General features: G+C 47.6%; 1 protein-coding gene across 8 annotated transcripts in view; it reads left to right on the forward strand.

The window, feature by feature from the left end:
* The window catches only part of ampd2a (adenosine monophosphate deaminase 2a), a 32,485-nt gene that overhangs the window by 7,272 nt on the left and 9,192 nt on the right, over positions 1 to 16,021 (forward strand). For 4 of the 8 annotated variants that reach the window (XM_079748507.1, XM_079748508.1, XM_079748510.1 and 1 more), the window contains 12 exons: positions 8,238 to 8,365; positions 9,295 to 9,425; positions 9,955 to 10,023; positions 10,707 to 10,818; positions 11,546 to 11,732; positions 12,322 to 12,463; positions 12,561 to 12,650; positions 13,172 to 13,301; positions 13,801 to 13,995; positions 14,468 to 14,599; positions 15,091 to 15,254; positions 15,619 to 15,745. In XM_079748507.1, the coding sequence (XP_079604633.1) occupies positions 8,238 to 8,365; positions 9,295 to 9,425; positions 9,955 to 10,023; positions 10,707 to 10,818; positions 11,546 to 11,732; positions 12,322 to 12,463; positions 12,561 to 12,650; positions 13,172 to 13,301; positions 13,801 to 13,995; positions 14,468 to 14,599; positions 15,091 to 15,254; positions 15,619 to 15,745 (1,607 nt within the window). Of the gene's footprint in view, positions 1 to 4,201; positions 4,358 to 4,578; positions 4,667 to 8,237; positions 8,366 to 9,294; positions 9,426 to 9,954; positions 10,024 to 10,706; positions 10,819 to 11,545; positions 11,733 to 12,321; positions 12,464 to 12,560; positions 12,651 to 13,171; positions 13,302 to 13,800; positions 13,996 to 14,467; positions 14,600 to 15,090; positions 15,255 to 15,618; positions 15,746 to 16,021 lie in introns of those variants that run through there. The other 4 variants (XM_079748511.1, XM_079748512.1, XM_079748509.1 and 1 more) reach the window with 4 other exon arrangements.

A 16,021-nucleotide genomic window follows, 5' to 3' on the forward strand; every position in this document is an offset into this window, starting at 1 on the left:
GGCAGGTGTGATTGTTGTTGGTGGGGGTAACCAGATAGCCACGCAGCTAACAGATGCTTTATTGTGATCAACAGAATCTCTCTCTCTCTCTCTCTCGCTCGCTCGCTTGCTCGCTCGCTCTAGCTCGCGCTCTCGCTCTCACTCTTTATCTGTCACTCTCTTCCTCTGTCTCTCTCTCTGTCTCCCTCACCCTCTCTCCCTCTGTCTCTCTCTTATTGTCTGCCTATCTATCTATCTCTGTCTCTCTCTGCCTCTCTATCCCTCTCTCTCTCTCTCTCTCTCTCTCTCTCTCTCTCTCTACTTTTCTGTCTCTCTCTCATGTGAACGACAGTCAACGTGACTACAGCCACGGCCAGCAGATGTACTCTCCCCATGGTGGTAGATCCTCAGGCTGCCACATAGCATTTACGGGGTGGTTTAGTTTATTAAGGGTTGTGTTTCACTGTAGGAGCTAAGCGGCTCCCTCCTGGCAGTGACTGTCGCCTCTAAATGAGGATCTGTCTCCATGTTGGTTTGACCCCTGCTGAATCTGTGTCAGCTAGTGTTGAATGAGCATGTCCATCCCATTCTGGGAGTCGTTTCTCATTCAATGAACTCAAATGTTGTTAACTCCCTCACGGCTCTGGGCAGCGAGTCCACTAGCACACACTGCTATTGTTTTGTTTGTCCAAAACTCCAGGTCCAGGTTTTGACTTTTTTTTGTAATTTTTCTGTCTTGCTGCAGGCTTTTATTTGAAGGTACGGATCCCACTGAGACACAGTTGTTTTTATTACAAGCTACACTACAGGAGCACACTTTATCAATTGCATTTAGTGCACCCTTTAGTTAAAACACATATGGCTAAAGTGCTTCTAGCATTTCATCACTATCTGCTTACTGTCCTTCATAATTTAAGATTGCCGAGCAGGCTAGGTTATTGGACTAGATTCAGATCTCTCTCTCTCTCTCTCTCTCTCTCTCTCTCTCTCTCTCTCTGCATCTCTCTGTCTTTGCATCTCTCTCTCTCTATCTCTCTTTGCATCTCTCTCTCTCTGCATCTCTCTCTCCCTCTCTCTCAATCTCTCTCTCTGTCTCTTAACCCTCTGCTTAGGTTTCTAATGAGCTGGTGAATAATCACTGATGGCTACGTGTTAAGCCGTCGGTATCAAATAACACAGAGCGGCTCTTTGCTCTTCAAGATACTATGAGTGCAGCCCATGTGTGTGTGTGAGTGTGTGTGCGTGCATGTGAGCGTGTGTGTGTGTGTGTGTGTGTGTGTGTGTGTGTGTGTGTGTGTGTGTGTGTTTGAAGTATGCAGCTGTGTTGGATGTGAAGCCTTTTGGGGCAAAACAAAAGAAAGCGATTCATCAGGGAGTTTGTGTGAGAGGGTAGCGATAATCCCAGGGTTTTAAGAAATGTATTCAAACCAACCCAATGGCTCTGCCATCCTGATGAGGCCTTGGGGAGGAATGCTGCTGCTTCGGCATCACAGAGGTGATAATGCTGAATTTAATTCACTAAGACGGATAACAATCCTACCCCTCTTGGACCAGTTTGTACCTGCGGGGCTTTAGTCTCATTGAGTGTAATAAATAACCCTGCACACTGTTGTAAGCTCTAGGGTCGAGGGTTAACATAGTGTGATGAAGCAAATTGACCTAAGCTGAGTGAAGAATCATTTAAATGCCAAACTGCTCAGGATGTAGGTGAACCTAAATAATTTACACAGTGTTGACGTGAGACAGGTGATCTGTGAGATTTCTGTTGCGTAATATATCCTGTGTTGCATTTCATCCTCAAACAGTAAACTTAACTGTAACCCCTCTTGAAGTAAAAATGAAGAAAAGGCCATCTTGATATTTTCTGACTTTTCGGCCAAAGTCAATTTCAGGACTTCATGACCCATTTTCTAAATGAGACAGGGTATGCTGTTTCTCACCTCGCATTTTCAAATAAATAATATTCTAATTCATCACGGCAAGGACTATTTTGAATATTAAATCGATCAAATGTTCATTCAAGATAAAGGACATACCTGTATGTTAGGACAGTGATAAAATGATTAAACTCACTAGCCAACACAACTTAAGGTTGTGGGCTCATAATTGTATTCAGGTCAGACTTCTTTTAACCTAGATAATCATCAAATGTCTAAAGTGAGGTGTCAAGGATACAAGATTGTGTTTGCTCTTCTAACAAAACCGCAGGCTTCCGCCTTGCTGTTTTTATACAAAGTGACGCATAGGGAACTAGTTGGTCAATCTTCCTCAACCAGTACAGCACACTACAAATATTTGGGTTTGCGAACCCGGAGCCTACGCTTGGAGCCAAATACCTTAATCACTTCATGATACTTGTTGACATAAAAAGGAAGTGAGTGCTGTTCATTAGTTAGCGTTGCATGGGTAGTTCCTCCCTCTGTCACACGTTCAGCACCAAAATCCTCATATTATAGCCTCAGAGAGTTGCACAGATGACCTCATTCCTTGGCTTGAGTTATTGCCCGGTTTTTCAAAGTGGGTCAAATCCAACGACACAACAGGAAGTCTTTATTTGCCGAAATTGATAAGCGGCTTTACCGCACACACACTGATCTCTGGGAATTCCTGTTTTTGTTTTTTGATGGATTGGCGAGGCTGGTACTGACTGGGACGCTCTGGACATGCTCTGCCTATCAGCAGACAGCCATCACCATCCAATCAAACACAAGTACACTGATAGGCGGTCCATTTAAGACCTTTCACCTCACATACACTCTCTGCAACGTTGTGTGGGCTGAGCTGCATTTCACCGCCACACCATCCTAGCCCCCCATCTGATTCCGTCTGTATTGTACGTAAGCTACACGATGGGATGCGATATCTGATGTACCCCATGGATGAAATGCTTCATCTAACATCTGTACGTCGTGCTTTCAATCCTACAGTGGGGGGACACCCTAAAAGAGTGGACCCATACCGCCAAACTAAATTATTACCATGTCATGCAATAGGATGCAAGTGATTTGGGACAGAAAAGCATTTTCGCTAAGACTCCTCTTTATACCCGTTTCCAGTGTGCAAGGAGCTTCAGATGAATGTGATGAGTGTGCTCATTGGTTGTGCTTGTCAGACAGACTGGCAGGGCTAGGTGTGCTTGTTGTAGACATTGGCAGGCAGACAGGGAAACCAAACCTCTGAAGCTCCTGTTCAAACAGCGGAACACCTCACTGTGAACTATGCTTTTCCCCCCGCCGGCTGCTTAATTAGTCCCGTCTGTTCTCTTCCACATTTTTCGGAGCGTTTGGAGATAGGACTGTTGCATAATAAGCAGGATACGTCAGGCCGGTGACTGCTGTCCGTTCGTCACATAATGCAGGCCATCTGTACCTTTCTCTGTGTGTGTGTGTGTGTGTGTGTGTGTGTGTGTGTGTGTGTGTGTGTGTGTGTGTGTGTGTGTGTGTGTGTGTGTGTGTGTGTGTGTGTGTGTGTGTGTGTGTTCACTCAGGCTGGACCCATAGTTGTATTGTGTGTGGCTTTTGCCTCTGGCGAATTCCTCACTGGGCTCCTTGTCGCAGCGCACCACATGCATGGCTTCTTGCTCCTGCAGTCCGGAGAGCGGCTGCCCACTGCCCAGCTGCCTCACTGGGCTGCCGGGACGCTCAGAGGTGGCCATTCAGACAGCACGCATGACCACTATAGGGTTGGTCACATGACACACACACAGGCTCACTGACGCATGACACACATACGCACACACATTCGCGCGCGAGCCCACGCGCACACACACACACACACACACACACACACACACACACACACACACACACACACACACACACACACACACACACACACACACATATATATGCACACACGCACGCACACGCACACACACACACGTACCCCATAACCCCAATATAAAGATCAAACAAAAATTGTTATCTAATAAGCATGATGGATGAAACCCCCTCAAGCTGTTCAGGCACAATACAGCCCTCCTCCAATGAGATCGCATCAGCCAGCACTCTCACAAGAAGGGGGTTGGATTGGTAAAGGAAAGGGGGAGTGACCACAGCAAGAGAGAGGAGGGGGCCTCCTCCAATCCGCCCTACACTAGAGCATGAAGTGGGTCGTCCCAGTCCCACCCCCTTTTTTCGGTCCACTTGGTATGTTCCAGCTCCAGTATTTAGCCATGGCAGCCTGTGAGCTGTTTGTGTACAGACAACCGGCAGAATCCAGGAAGCAGCTGAGAGACAGAGCCGGAGCCAGGGAGAGGGATCTTCTGGGGATGGAATAACAGCTTGAGCAGAGCAGCAGAAACAGCAGCAGACTAGGAAGCCGGCCCACCACAAGATTTATATAAACGCAGCGATCCTATTGATCCTGCCACTGAGAGGTGAGGGGCTGTTACTGCCTGTGAATATCCCCCCTCTCTCTCCTCTCCCTCTCTCTCTCTCTCTCTCTCTCTCTCTCTCTCTCTCTCTCTCTCTCTCCTCTCTCTCTCTCTCTCTCTCTCTCTCTCTCCTCTGTCCCCTCTTGCTTTATTCCGGTGTGCGGCGGGGGAGGGAGCAGCCACTGTCCCAGGCCTGGTTACCGGTCCCAGCAGCCCCCAGGAGGATCCGCCACCAGCAGCGGCTGCAGCAGCAGCGGCGGCAGTGGTGGCGTAGTGTGGGTGGCTCGTGTTAGCAGGAAGTCGTCCTCTGAGGTACCGTAACCACGGCGATGCACCGGCTTTCCAGATTCCGCGCAGAGACCGACGAGACGTTGGTCCGTCTTGTTTAAAGGCTCGAGCTTTTTCCACCACGTAAAATGTAAAAGTAACACATCCATCTTGACATCCATAACGCCATAACGGGGAGGAGTTGTCGGTACACACAGAGAGCAGTGGAGGAGATCTCGATGGGGGCCGGTGTACGAGATGGACGGAGGGTTGAGGAAGGAGGATGGGTATGTCACCGCGTGACAGCGTGTGGTCTGTGGCGGCGATGTGCGACTTGTGTCCCAGTTTACTGCAGTGTCCTCTGAGGCAGTCGATGTGCTAGCATGGGGCTACGCGCCTCTCAGGGAGAAGGTTTAGTTCACTCTGCTAAATGTAGAAATTGTGGTCCGTCCCACTCCCTTGTTGTTCAGACTCACTGCAACACCACACTGTTTGACTCGCACGGAGGACCTCTGTGAATGGGGCTCCTGTACGTCTGCGGTCCGTGGCGCTTCACTGAGATACCGCGCCACTCATTATGTCGACATATACACTGTACTGTGGAACGGGCCGTTTGAGGACTCTTGTGACGGTTAGGGGTTCAGTGTGTTTCAGCACAAAGAAGGGAACATGCTGTCATATCTCTGGGCCATCTCCCTTGGGAATTAAATGTCTCACTGGCATCATGTGGGCTCAAGTCTCCCTGGAGGTTTCCATGGGCTGTTGGTAAGGCATTTTTATGGCTTATTTTGTGTGGGTGTTTTTTACGGTCTTGCTGAAAACTTGGTCTTGTGTAACTTTGGGGCCAAAGTCTTCTGAGCTGGGTATAATTGACTTTTCTGCATCACTGCTGTACGTTGAACCGTTTAGCCTTTCTCTGTAGACAGAGCTGTGTTTTTCTCGTATTTAATGTGCACATCTACAGCTAATTGAGCCATTTATGCTGGTAGTCCATAAGACTTTGTTTACCGAGCATGGATGCAGAATGATCAATCGTTGCACGAGGTTAATGTACAGACGTCTGCTTCAAGCCAGCAGTAGTTTCATCATGCAGAGTTCATGTACTTGCTGACAAGACAAACACACACACACACACACACACACACACACACACACACACACACCTAACACACACTGTCCTTCAACCATCAAGAATAACACTAAAACACAACACAAATCGTTATCGTCTTCTCCTTCTCTCTTTCACCGAAGTTTCGTCTTCAAAAGTCTTTGCTCTCAGATTTGTCTCTGTTCATTGCTATCTTACTCGTGGGTGGGTGAAGATAATGGTCAGGTAGGGGAGGTAAGCTCTGAGGAGAAGCTTGGCTGCTTCAATGAGTTATCGGGCTTTAAGAGGGCACCAAGGGGCTACATTGAGACACAAGGGCAATGTGACTCGGCCTCATAGCTGTTCTTTTCATAAAAATACGCACACTTGGCCATGGCTGAATATGTGCAGAGATCTGGATCTCCCACACTGTATACAATAGTTTAAAACCAACAGGGTCTCTCTGAGGGAAAGGGAGAATATTCTTTGTCTTACACGTTGAATCCACATTGACTAAAGAGATACTGTGAAGACTTTTACATTTTTGACATCCCCCCCTAGCAGTATTTGACCGATTTCTAACTTGAGACAGTGTTTTCCACTTTTTATCAAAGCATATATGTGATATTTTTCTGCTAAAATGCTCTATGTTCGCCTTTCTTGGGTAATTTTTGCTGCAGAATGCGTCCTGTGGCTGTGTGCAAGTCTTGGGCCCCCCTACTGTCCTAATGTCACTGTGATGAAAAGAGTTTGGGGCAAGCTGGATTAAGAAGCCTTGAAGGATTATGTGTACTCTAAACTGGGGTTGTTGTTTACGTGTGTGTGTCTGTGTGTGTGTGTTTGTGTTGGTGCACGCATATCTTTGTGTACAAGCGCTGATCCTTTTATCTGCATAGCTGTGCATGCCATGCGCCTTTTGTGCACACATTTCTGCCATACAGCATACTGCATGTATGTGTGCAACATGTGCCCTTCCCCTCTGCCCTTGGTGGCTTACTGTCACACACACAACGCACCGCAATGAAGTCACACAGCTCTCATATCGGAGCTCAAAGCACACATAAAACACACATATGCGACGCGAGTGTGCTATTTTAAGTGTACTGCCAAGAACAACCAGTCGCCACCTATCCTTAGAAACGGAGAGAAGACTAATTACCATGGAGGAGACGCAGACAAGAGGGCCGCCAATTACAGACGGGAACCGGCCCAGCCCAGCTGTGGCCCTAGAACTGCAAGTCTCTCCAAATGAGTTAATGACTAGGGACGTGCGGTACATCTCTGTTTTGAATTGTGCAAAGTGAAACACACAATTGTAGGGCTTTTTTTTTAATGCATTGCAGTTCTTCGCTCCAGCTCTGTGCGGTGTTTGTGATATCGGCGCCGGTGGACAACAATGGGTAAGGGTTAGGGTTAGGGTTATTTGCGGTGTGGCGGTGATGCTGTGGAAAGGCCATGGCGTGGAGTGGCGTGGAGAGTCATCTGTTTCCAGCAGGTCTGGAGTGGGGAAGGCCCCTCGGTGTCAGTGCCAGGTGGGGCTGTGGTTGTGTGTACATATCGGCTCAGGGTAACTCTCGTGGTGTTCCTGTGTGTGTCTGTGCTCACATTTTGGATTGTGAAGTGTCGGAGCATCTGTTATTTTTGGCTTTGGCAATCATTTCCTGATTTCCACTCAGTCTAGGGTTGGTGGTTGCCATGGGACTTCGCTTCCACCCAGTATTACAGTTTATCCGATATATGGGATTCACTCATGGATGGGTGGTGTTAGAAGACGGTGTTGCAGTTACAGCTCATCTTGAGAAGCAGTTGCTCCATGTCTACCAGCTGATGTAATATTGTTTTAAATATTGCAACAGGGAAATACCAAGAAGGTGTCATAAAAAGGACAAATAGGATACAAGGGTTATTTACCATATTTGCTTTGCATAAAAGGGCTGCAGCCAGGGTCACTGTGCTGGCCATATTGAATATTTCCCTCACTCCGATTCCACATTGGATCTGTTACTTCTAAGTGATTGGATTGAACAACGCGAGAAAGAAAGCGATCAGGCCCCGGTCGTGGTGAGTGGTACTGAACAAGCAGATATATGTCAGTTCACCTTGAAAACAAATTAGGCCGAAAAATGATAGGTATTCATTTGAACGACTACATGACTAGAGTATACAAGAATACTCTCAAACACTCTTGTTTGTGTAGGGGTGTGTGTGTGTTTGTGTGTGTGTGTTTGTGTACAGTAACCTGATTTCAGGAGGGTCCGGTACCCTAATGAAAGCACACACCGCACAACAGCCCGGAAAAGTAGCTTAGCTGAGCGCAATATCCACGCCTGGTGCAACTAAATAGACAAAGGAAAACCTCCTGAAGAATGTGAATGAATCAGCAGAAAGCGCTGAGACATGGCCGCGTGCCGCCGGGACGGGGGCGGGAATGTTCACAGAAGTGTCTAAAACACAAATAAAGTACAGTTCCTCCGCCACTGAGCCCTGAGTGTGCACCTGTGTTTCTGTGTATGGTTCTCCCGTCCCCAGACCTGCGTGGAGCGACTCCTGTCACCGTAAAGCCCCAGCGATCCCTCCCAGGGACTCCAGTTTCCGGCAAGCAGCCTCTAATTGACCTCCGCACCTCCATGGACGGGAAGTACAAGGAGATCGCCGAGGTGAGACGTCCGAACCGAAGGGGGGGGGGGGGGACGGGGGGGACGCAACTGTGACCCGGTCGGGAAAGGAACGATAAATGATTCGGGACACCACTTATGTTATACGAGTTCGGGGAGTAGCATGTGCAGATGCATGCGCAGCTAAAAATACTTTTCACAGGCCATCCCATGTGACCTGGTTCGGAAATTTGGGAGCACAGGAATGTTTTTGGGAGTAAAGATGTTTTGGTGATTAATCGTGGAATTGTTTTCTCATTGTGGGGAGATATTATTATACTGTATATTATGCCACAGCGTCTCTCATGCGAGACATGGCAGAACACATTTGGCTTGGTATATTTACGTTGATTTTGAGAGTACCACAACTCTCTTGAGGCATTACAGATGGTATCGGCAACAGAAAATAACATGATGCATTCTGAGGAACAAGCCCCATTCAACTGCGAGCAAGCTAGTGTTTGAATAAATTATGACATTTAAAAAAGATACAGGTTATTTAAGTGTGTCAATTTCTCACCAGATTGCAATATAGCTCTCTGCAAATAGTAATATACAGTAATTAATTACTACACAAAAAAAACACTATTGCTTTCCCTCTACTCCCTCTCTCATTCTCCTCTACCTCAATGCCTTTGGATCTTTCAATTTCTCATGTGTGCATGCCAGCTATCTATGCACGCTCTCATTTCTTGTATAATAGATACACATGTCTTGGCATCTGCTTGTGTACTACAGTTAAGTGCAGTTGTGTGAGCATCTCTGGCTGTGAAGTACAATCGTGTTAGCATCTCTGTGTGTTGTGGAGGTGTGTTAGCATCTCCGTGAGGGAAATACAGCAGGGACAGCCTTTGCCTATGAGCTACGTCTGTGTGAGAGGCGTTAGCCGTATGTTAGCAGGTGTGCTAACCTTTGAGCTTGCTGGACACAAGGAGCTGTTCACGCGAGGCCTGGCCGAGAGCGAGATGCGCAGCGCTCCCTACGAGTTTCCCGAGGACAGCCCCATCGAGCAGCTGGAGGAACGCCGCCACCGCCTAGAGAGGCAGATCAGCCAGGACATCAAGTGAGAGGACACACACACACACACACACACACACAGGGACGGACGCATACACAAACACACACACGCACGCATGCGGTCGCACACGGATACGGACACACACACACACACACACACACACATGGACAGTGAGTGCGCACACTCACGCACGCGCGCGCACACATGCACGCACGCACACACACGGACACACATGGATGACCACGGAAGCACACACAGACACACACGCACACATACACACTTTGAGAACCAAGCTGAATAGTGTTAACTTAATGGTGTGTTCTCTGTCCTTGTCCTTCCTATTGGTCACGTTTTCTAATCTCCTTGTGTAAGTGTGTGAGTGTGTGTGTGCGTGCGTGCGTCAGTGTGGGTGTGTGTTGTTGCCTTCTGCGGGTGGCTACCGGAGATGTCTTTTCTATGTACTAAGTGTTCTGTTTCCTTCTTTTCGTGACCACCGCCACGGTCTCTCCCCTCTCCCCCCTTTGTCTGCACCCTGCCTTGCACCCACGCCCCTGTGCTGCTGCAATCACCCCAGGCTTGAGCCAGAGATATTGTTACGTGCCAAGCAGGACTTCATGAAAATTGACAGCGCCACAGACCTGGAGTGAGTGAGCGAGCTTTGGCTTGTACACGTGTATGTCTCTCTCTCTCTCTCTCTCTCTCTCTCTCTCTCTCTCTCTCTCTGTATATCTTGCTCTGTCGCTTTCTCTCTGTCTCGCTCTGTCTCTCTCTCTCTCTCTCTCTCTCTGTCTCTCTCTCTCGCTCTCTCTCTGTCTCGCTCTGTCTTTTTCTCTCTGTCTCCACTCCCTCTCACATCCGACTCTACTATGACTCTGCACCTCCTCCAATCTCTCGTGTGTGGGCCAACTATCTATCTAACCTGCTCTCTCATTTCTCGTAGACCTGAATACAATATGTGGGAACCAGCATAGATAAAGTTAGGGGTTACTTCAAGTCCTTGCTCTCTGGAGCAGCCCAGAAACCATGGAAAAAAAGTGTGGGTAGAGTGTTGCGGGGTAGAGAGTTGCTCTGTGCATAATGTAACTGAGTCAGAAACTTTAATATCGTCAGTAAATGTCAACACTTGATGATAAAACTAATGAAAAACGGCTCCTTCACTGTATCCAGTGTATGTCTCAGTTTTCTCTTTTTCCCCCCCCCCACAACATTCCTCAACCTTTACTCTGTCTGTAATTCTCTTTGCTTTTCTAACAGTCGTCTCCCTCTCTCTCACTCCTCCTCTCCCTCTCCTCCTCGGCCCATCTCCCTTCCGTTCCCCCCGTCCAGGTTCATGAGCGAGCGTGGCATCGACGCAGTGGACGATGGATTCAGGGCGCGGGCTCTGCCCCTGGAGAGAGAGTACCAGAGAGTCTCCATATCAGGGGAGGAGAAGTGTGGGGTGAGGCAGCTCTCATGCGACACCCTTCTCCGGTCAGATAACCTTGATACTTGATGTGCTGTGACGGGAAGCACGGCGTATGCCTTATGGCCTTGTGCCCTTAAGATTAACGTTTACATTTACATTTAGGGCATTTAGCAGACACTTTTAGCCAAAGTGACTTAATAAATATCTGTCGTTACAGTAAAGATGTTCATAGAAACAAGTGCCAAGCACTTACAATTGCCAGGTTAACCCATTCCCCGTACACAACAAAGATAGCTTGGATAAGACGCTACACGATACTATGTACTAATTCTAAGTACCAGGACGTACAAAATACAATAAGTGCATATTTCTAAGATAGGTTTTAATGTTCTAGGTGTCGAGAAGACATACTTGCGACTTAATTTGTACGTTATAATTACAAAGGGTGTTTTAAATCGATCTCCACTTAACTAGGATCACTGCTGGGTTGGTTCTAGGACTTCACCCCAAATATTGACATTTCCTTACATCTGGAGAGGTTTATGATGCAGGCTCCTCGCTAGGGGACAGGGTCCACACCCAGGCCTTTATAGTCTGTTTTCTTTCAAACTATCATCCCCTCTCTAACACTTTGGACTAAGCCTAAATAAGAACTGATCCCTGATCATTCAATACTCGGATGGATCCAAAAATGAGTTTTCCTCCATCTCCCTTCAGCGTACGCCCCGTACAATCGCCGTGTCTATGTCGGTCTCCCCAGGTGCCGTTCATCGACCTGGTGGACGCCGCCAAGTGCGTGGTGAAGGCCTTGTTCATCCGGGAGAAGTACATCAGCCTCTCCATGCAGAACTTCTGCAAGACCACCGCCTGCTCCCTGCAGGAACTGGGGGAGACACCGCTCGACCTACGGGTGTACGAGGAGATCCCGGAGACCCCCGTGGACGCCGGTAATCAGAACGGGAACACCAGACACGCCGTCGAAGCTCACACGGTTTCACCGGTGACGCCGTCAAAGCAGATGGGCCGAGCGTCAGATGCTGAAGGCAGTGGTTTCGGCCACGTTTATCTGCTGGGTGGCTAGCTGCTGTAGACCACATTCACAACATGCGTTTACACACACATGCATACACACACCGACGGCGGTGTCAGCAGCGTGCATTAACGACCGGCTTGCCAGGAGGCAGTTGGGGCCAAGGGTCACACTCAGGAACAGTCGAAAATGGTAGACAAAGTGGAGGGTTGAAACACAGGAAATTAACAATGAAAGTAATTTGCTGTTTATTGATTTTTCTTTTGAAACAACGTTTTATTTTTAAACATGAGGGAGAGGATCCACTTCCAATCCAAAGCACTAGGCAGAAAGTCACGCTTATACACACACACTGTACATACTTAAGTACGTGGCCACTCCTGTACATGCTTACCGATGCATACTGTATATTGAAATGAACAGATTTAAACAGAAATCGACAGGTCTCGGGAAAGACATTATTTGACCCTCACACCTACGTGTGACTGCCTTTCCCCTTTGACCAGATGCGCCCGTGCACCCTCCCGTCTCTGAGACCCACCCGTACGAGAACCAGGACCCCAAGAACATGCCGGCGGACACCGAGTACACCTGTGAGATGGTGGACGGGGTTGTCCACGTCTTCAACCGGAAGAGTCCCACGGAGAAGTGAGCACGGCCTCTGGGCGTCTGTTCGGTTGGTTTCTGGATGTGTGTTTGAGTCTCTAAAAGGGATTGGTGGTTTGACCCCTGGTTTGATGTGTAGGGGTACTCTGCTGGACCTGCCCTACCCGGATCTGACGGAGTATATCGCTGATATGAACATCATGCTGGCCCTGATCATCAACGGGCCTGTGTGAGTTTCCTCCGTTTAATTCAGTTGTATCCTTGTTTTGCTATCTCCTCGTCTCCTTGTCTCCTCTTGTCTCATGTTCTCTCCTTCACCCGTTGCCTCGTTATTTTGGTTGTCTTGTCTCGTTTGGGGTCCTTGCTCTCATCGCCTTGTGGTCTGAGTTATGGTTCCACGTTGACGCAACGCGAGGAGGTTTACGGACCCATTACGTCCTACCGCAAGGGCCTGACGTGCGCCTCCCAAATGTGCAACCTTGCGTCGAGGCGACGCAGCAGCAAGGGATGTGGTTGGTCCGCTAATGTAAACCCATTGTAAACCCGACGCAGAACCAAAACAGATTCAGCACTGCGTCGAAGCGACTGCGTGATCATTGCGTTGTGTCAACATGGAACCGTAACAAAGCCTTTATCGTTTCTGCGTTTCGTCTCTAGTCCAGCTAATGCTCCTGTCTCCTCTGTCTCCTCTGTCTCTTTGCCGGAGCTCTGCTTTCTAATGAGTTCTCCCTTGCGTTCGTTTGTTTACAGGAAGTCCTTCTGTTACCGGCGGTTGCAGTACCTCAGCTCCAAATTCCAAATGCACATCCTGTTGAACGAAATGAAGGAACTGGCTGCGCAGAAGAAAGTCCCTCACAGAGACTTCTACAACATCCGCAAGGCGAGAGACCTCGCGCTGACCCTGTGTTTTACTGCTCCCAGCACATGCTGCGGGCCACTCCATCAGTGCAACGCAGACCGCAATTACTGCAACACCTCACTCATTAATATGAGATATTAAATATGGGTCACATCCAACTTATTCTGGGATCCAGTCACACACTGAATGAAAACTTTCACTGACTGAATTGTTCACATTCAGGCGACAGCAATAGAATCCACAGGAAGGATAACGTGCTGTTACGCGTCCTGCATCGTAGCCAGCAGTAGTCACTGCGGTAGTTTGAGGTTCTCCCTCATAGCCAGCAGCAGTGACTGCAGTAGTTTTGATGCTGTCGCCTCGCTGCTTAGCGTGCTGTTTGAAGTTCTCCCTCATAAACAGAAGTGGTCACTGCAGTAGTTTTGGTCTGTCACCTCCCGGCATAGCGTGCTGTTTGACGTCACCCATGCGGTCGTCCCTGCACCGGTTGTGACGCTGTGGCCTCCTTTACCGTCACCAGGTGGACACGCACATCCACGCCTCGTCCTGCATGAACCAAAAGCACCTGCTGCGCTTCATCAAGCGGGCCATGAAGAAGTACCCCGGGGAGGTGGTGCACGTGGAGCGCGGCCACGGACAGACCCTCATGGATGTGTTCGAGAACATGAACCTGACCGCCTTCGACCTCAGCGTGGACACCCTGGACATGCACGCCGTAAGCCCTGCTGTCACTCAAACATCTATCAAACTAAACCGCATGATGAGCACGAGGGAAGGGGCTACACAAGGGGAGGTACACAACAAAAACCAAGAATAACATAACAATGAAACATTCTGTTAACAATCTGATACATTTAAGATGTACATTTGACGAAGTTGTTTACACAACATTATTGTATAGCATTAGCATAGGGGTTAGGGTTAGTGGGTTAGCCATGAAAAAGCAAAAAATACTAAATTATATTAAACCAGAGTAACTTTGACTAGAACTTAACAATAACTGAAATACAATGTGTAGTGAATACCTTAGTTAACATGAACACCATTACATAAGTCAACTTGATCACCATTAGTAAGTGAAGCCCTCAGTTCTTAGGGCAGCCTATTCCCCCACTAGTGATTGATTGATATTCTCAGCACAGCCCGCAGTTCCAATGCATCGTGTTTAATGTCATTTCTCCTCTCAGGACCGAAACACGTTCCACCGCTTCGACAAGTTCAATGCTAAATACAACCCCATCGGAGAGTCCATCCTGAGGGAGATCTTCATCAAGACCAACAACCACATCGAGGGGAAATACTTTGCCCACATCATCAAGGTACGGTAAAGAGAGGGAACGACGACATTCTTCGATGCTCAAACAACGCATGAGAAACAAACGGGATATTACCTATTTATTATTATTATTATTATTATTATTATTATTATTATAATTATTATTATTATTATTATTATTATCTATTTGTATTATTTATTATTTATTTTAATAAATGTTCCTTTGTATTAGTTGATATGTATGTATGTAGGTAAGTATGTATATATCTAAGTGTATACGTATGTAGGTATAAATGTATGTATGTACATACATTACATTGGAATAGGGCGTGAGGAAAGGGAGGAGGGGAAGGTGGGAGGGAATGAAGGAGGGAAAAAGAAAAGGGGGGGGGAGAGCACTGCAAGATCATTTTGTGGTCAATACAACTATTTGTTTGTACCGTGTGTTAAAATAATGTCAGTGCTCATAATAAACATTAAAAGAATAAATAAAAGAAAAATCAAACTAATGGAGGTTTCCCGGCGGTCTCACAGGAGGTGATGGAAGACCTGGAGGAGAGTAAATACCAGAACTCTGAGCTGCGGCTGTCAATCTACGGCCGCTCCCGGGACGAGTGGGACAACCTGGCCAAGTGGGCCGTCAAACACGCGGTGTACTCAGACAACGTGCGCTGGCTCATACAGTGTCCCCGCCTCTTGTGAGTACAGCGTGCTTCTGTACCTTCTTTCATAACCGAGCGGCTGTCATTACATTTACTAAAATTAAAATTAGAAAATGTAACAATCAATAGCAGTGCTGATCACAGTACTACAGCATACATTTCCAAATGCAATGTTTTCTTTTTTACTGCAGTTTTCTTGGTTCTGTTTTGTGCAAATACATTACTGATGGACGTAGATGTACAGGCAAAAATATATATGAATAGTTGTAGAATGCATGTTGTTTTAAGTTTCGAATCATGTGTTTAAAGTCCTTATTGCCACCAATTAGAAGCCGTCGTTCCCTTGCCTACGTCCGCAGTTGTTTTGTACGTCCGTAACTCTGTGTTTGTGTCTGTGCAGTGATGTGTACCGAACCAAAAAGCAGCTGGCCAACTTCCAGGAGATGCTGGAGAACATCTTCCTGCCTCTGTTTGAAGTCACAGTCAACCCTCGCAGCAACCCAGAGCTCCACCTCTTCCTGCAGCATGTAGGTGGACCCAGTGACGCATGCTTGGAAACCCGAGCCCCACATCCCACGACACACCATCATATGAGGTGCATCCACGGGATTGGATGCACCTCATTCGGTGCTGTCGTATATCGTTCTGGTTTAGGGGCCGGGAAGAAGATTCCGATTCAGAAAACTGGGTTGTTTCTCAACAGTGTGACAGTTGAACGTCTTTGACGTGGTTCACATTAAAACACGAAAACACTGAATATACATTTTCAGTAGACAGATGATAAATGATACAACTATACATGT

This window comes from Pollachius pollachius (genome assembly GCF_949987615.1).
Source record: "Pollachius pollachius genome assembly, chromosome: 12".
NCBI lineage: Eukaryota > Metazoa > Chordata > Actinopteri > Gadiformes > Gadidae > Pollachius > Pollachius pollachius.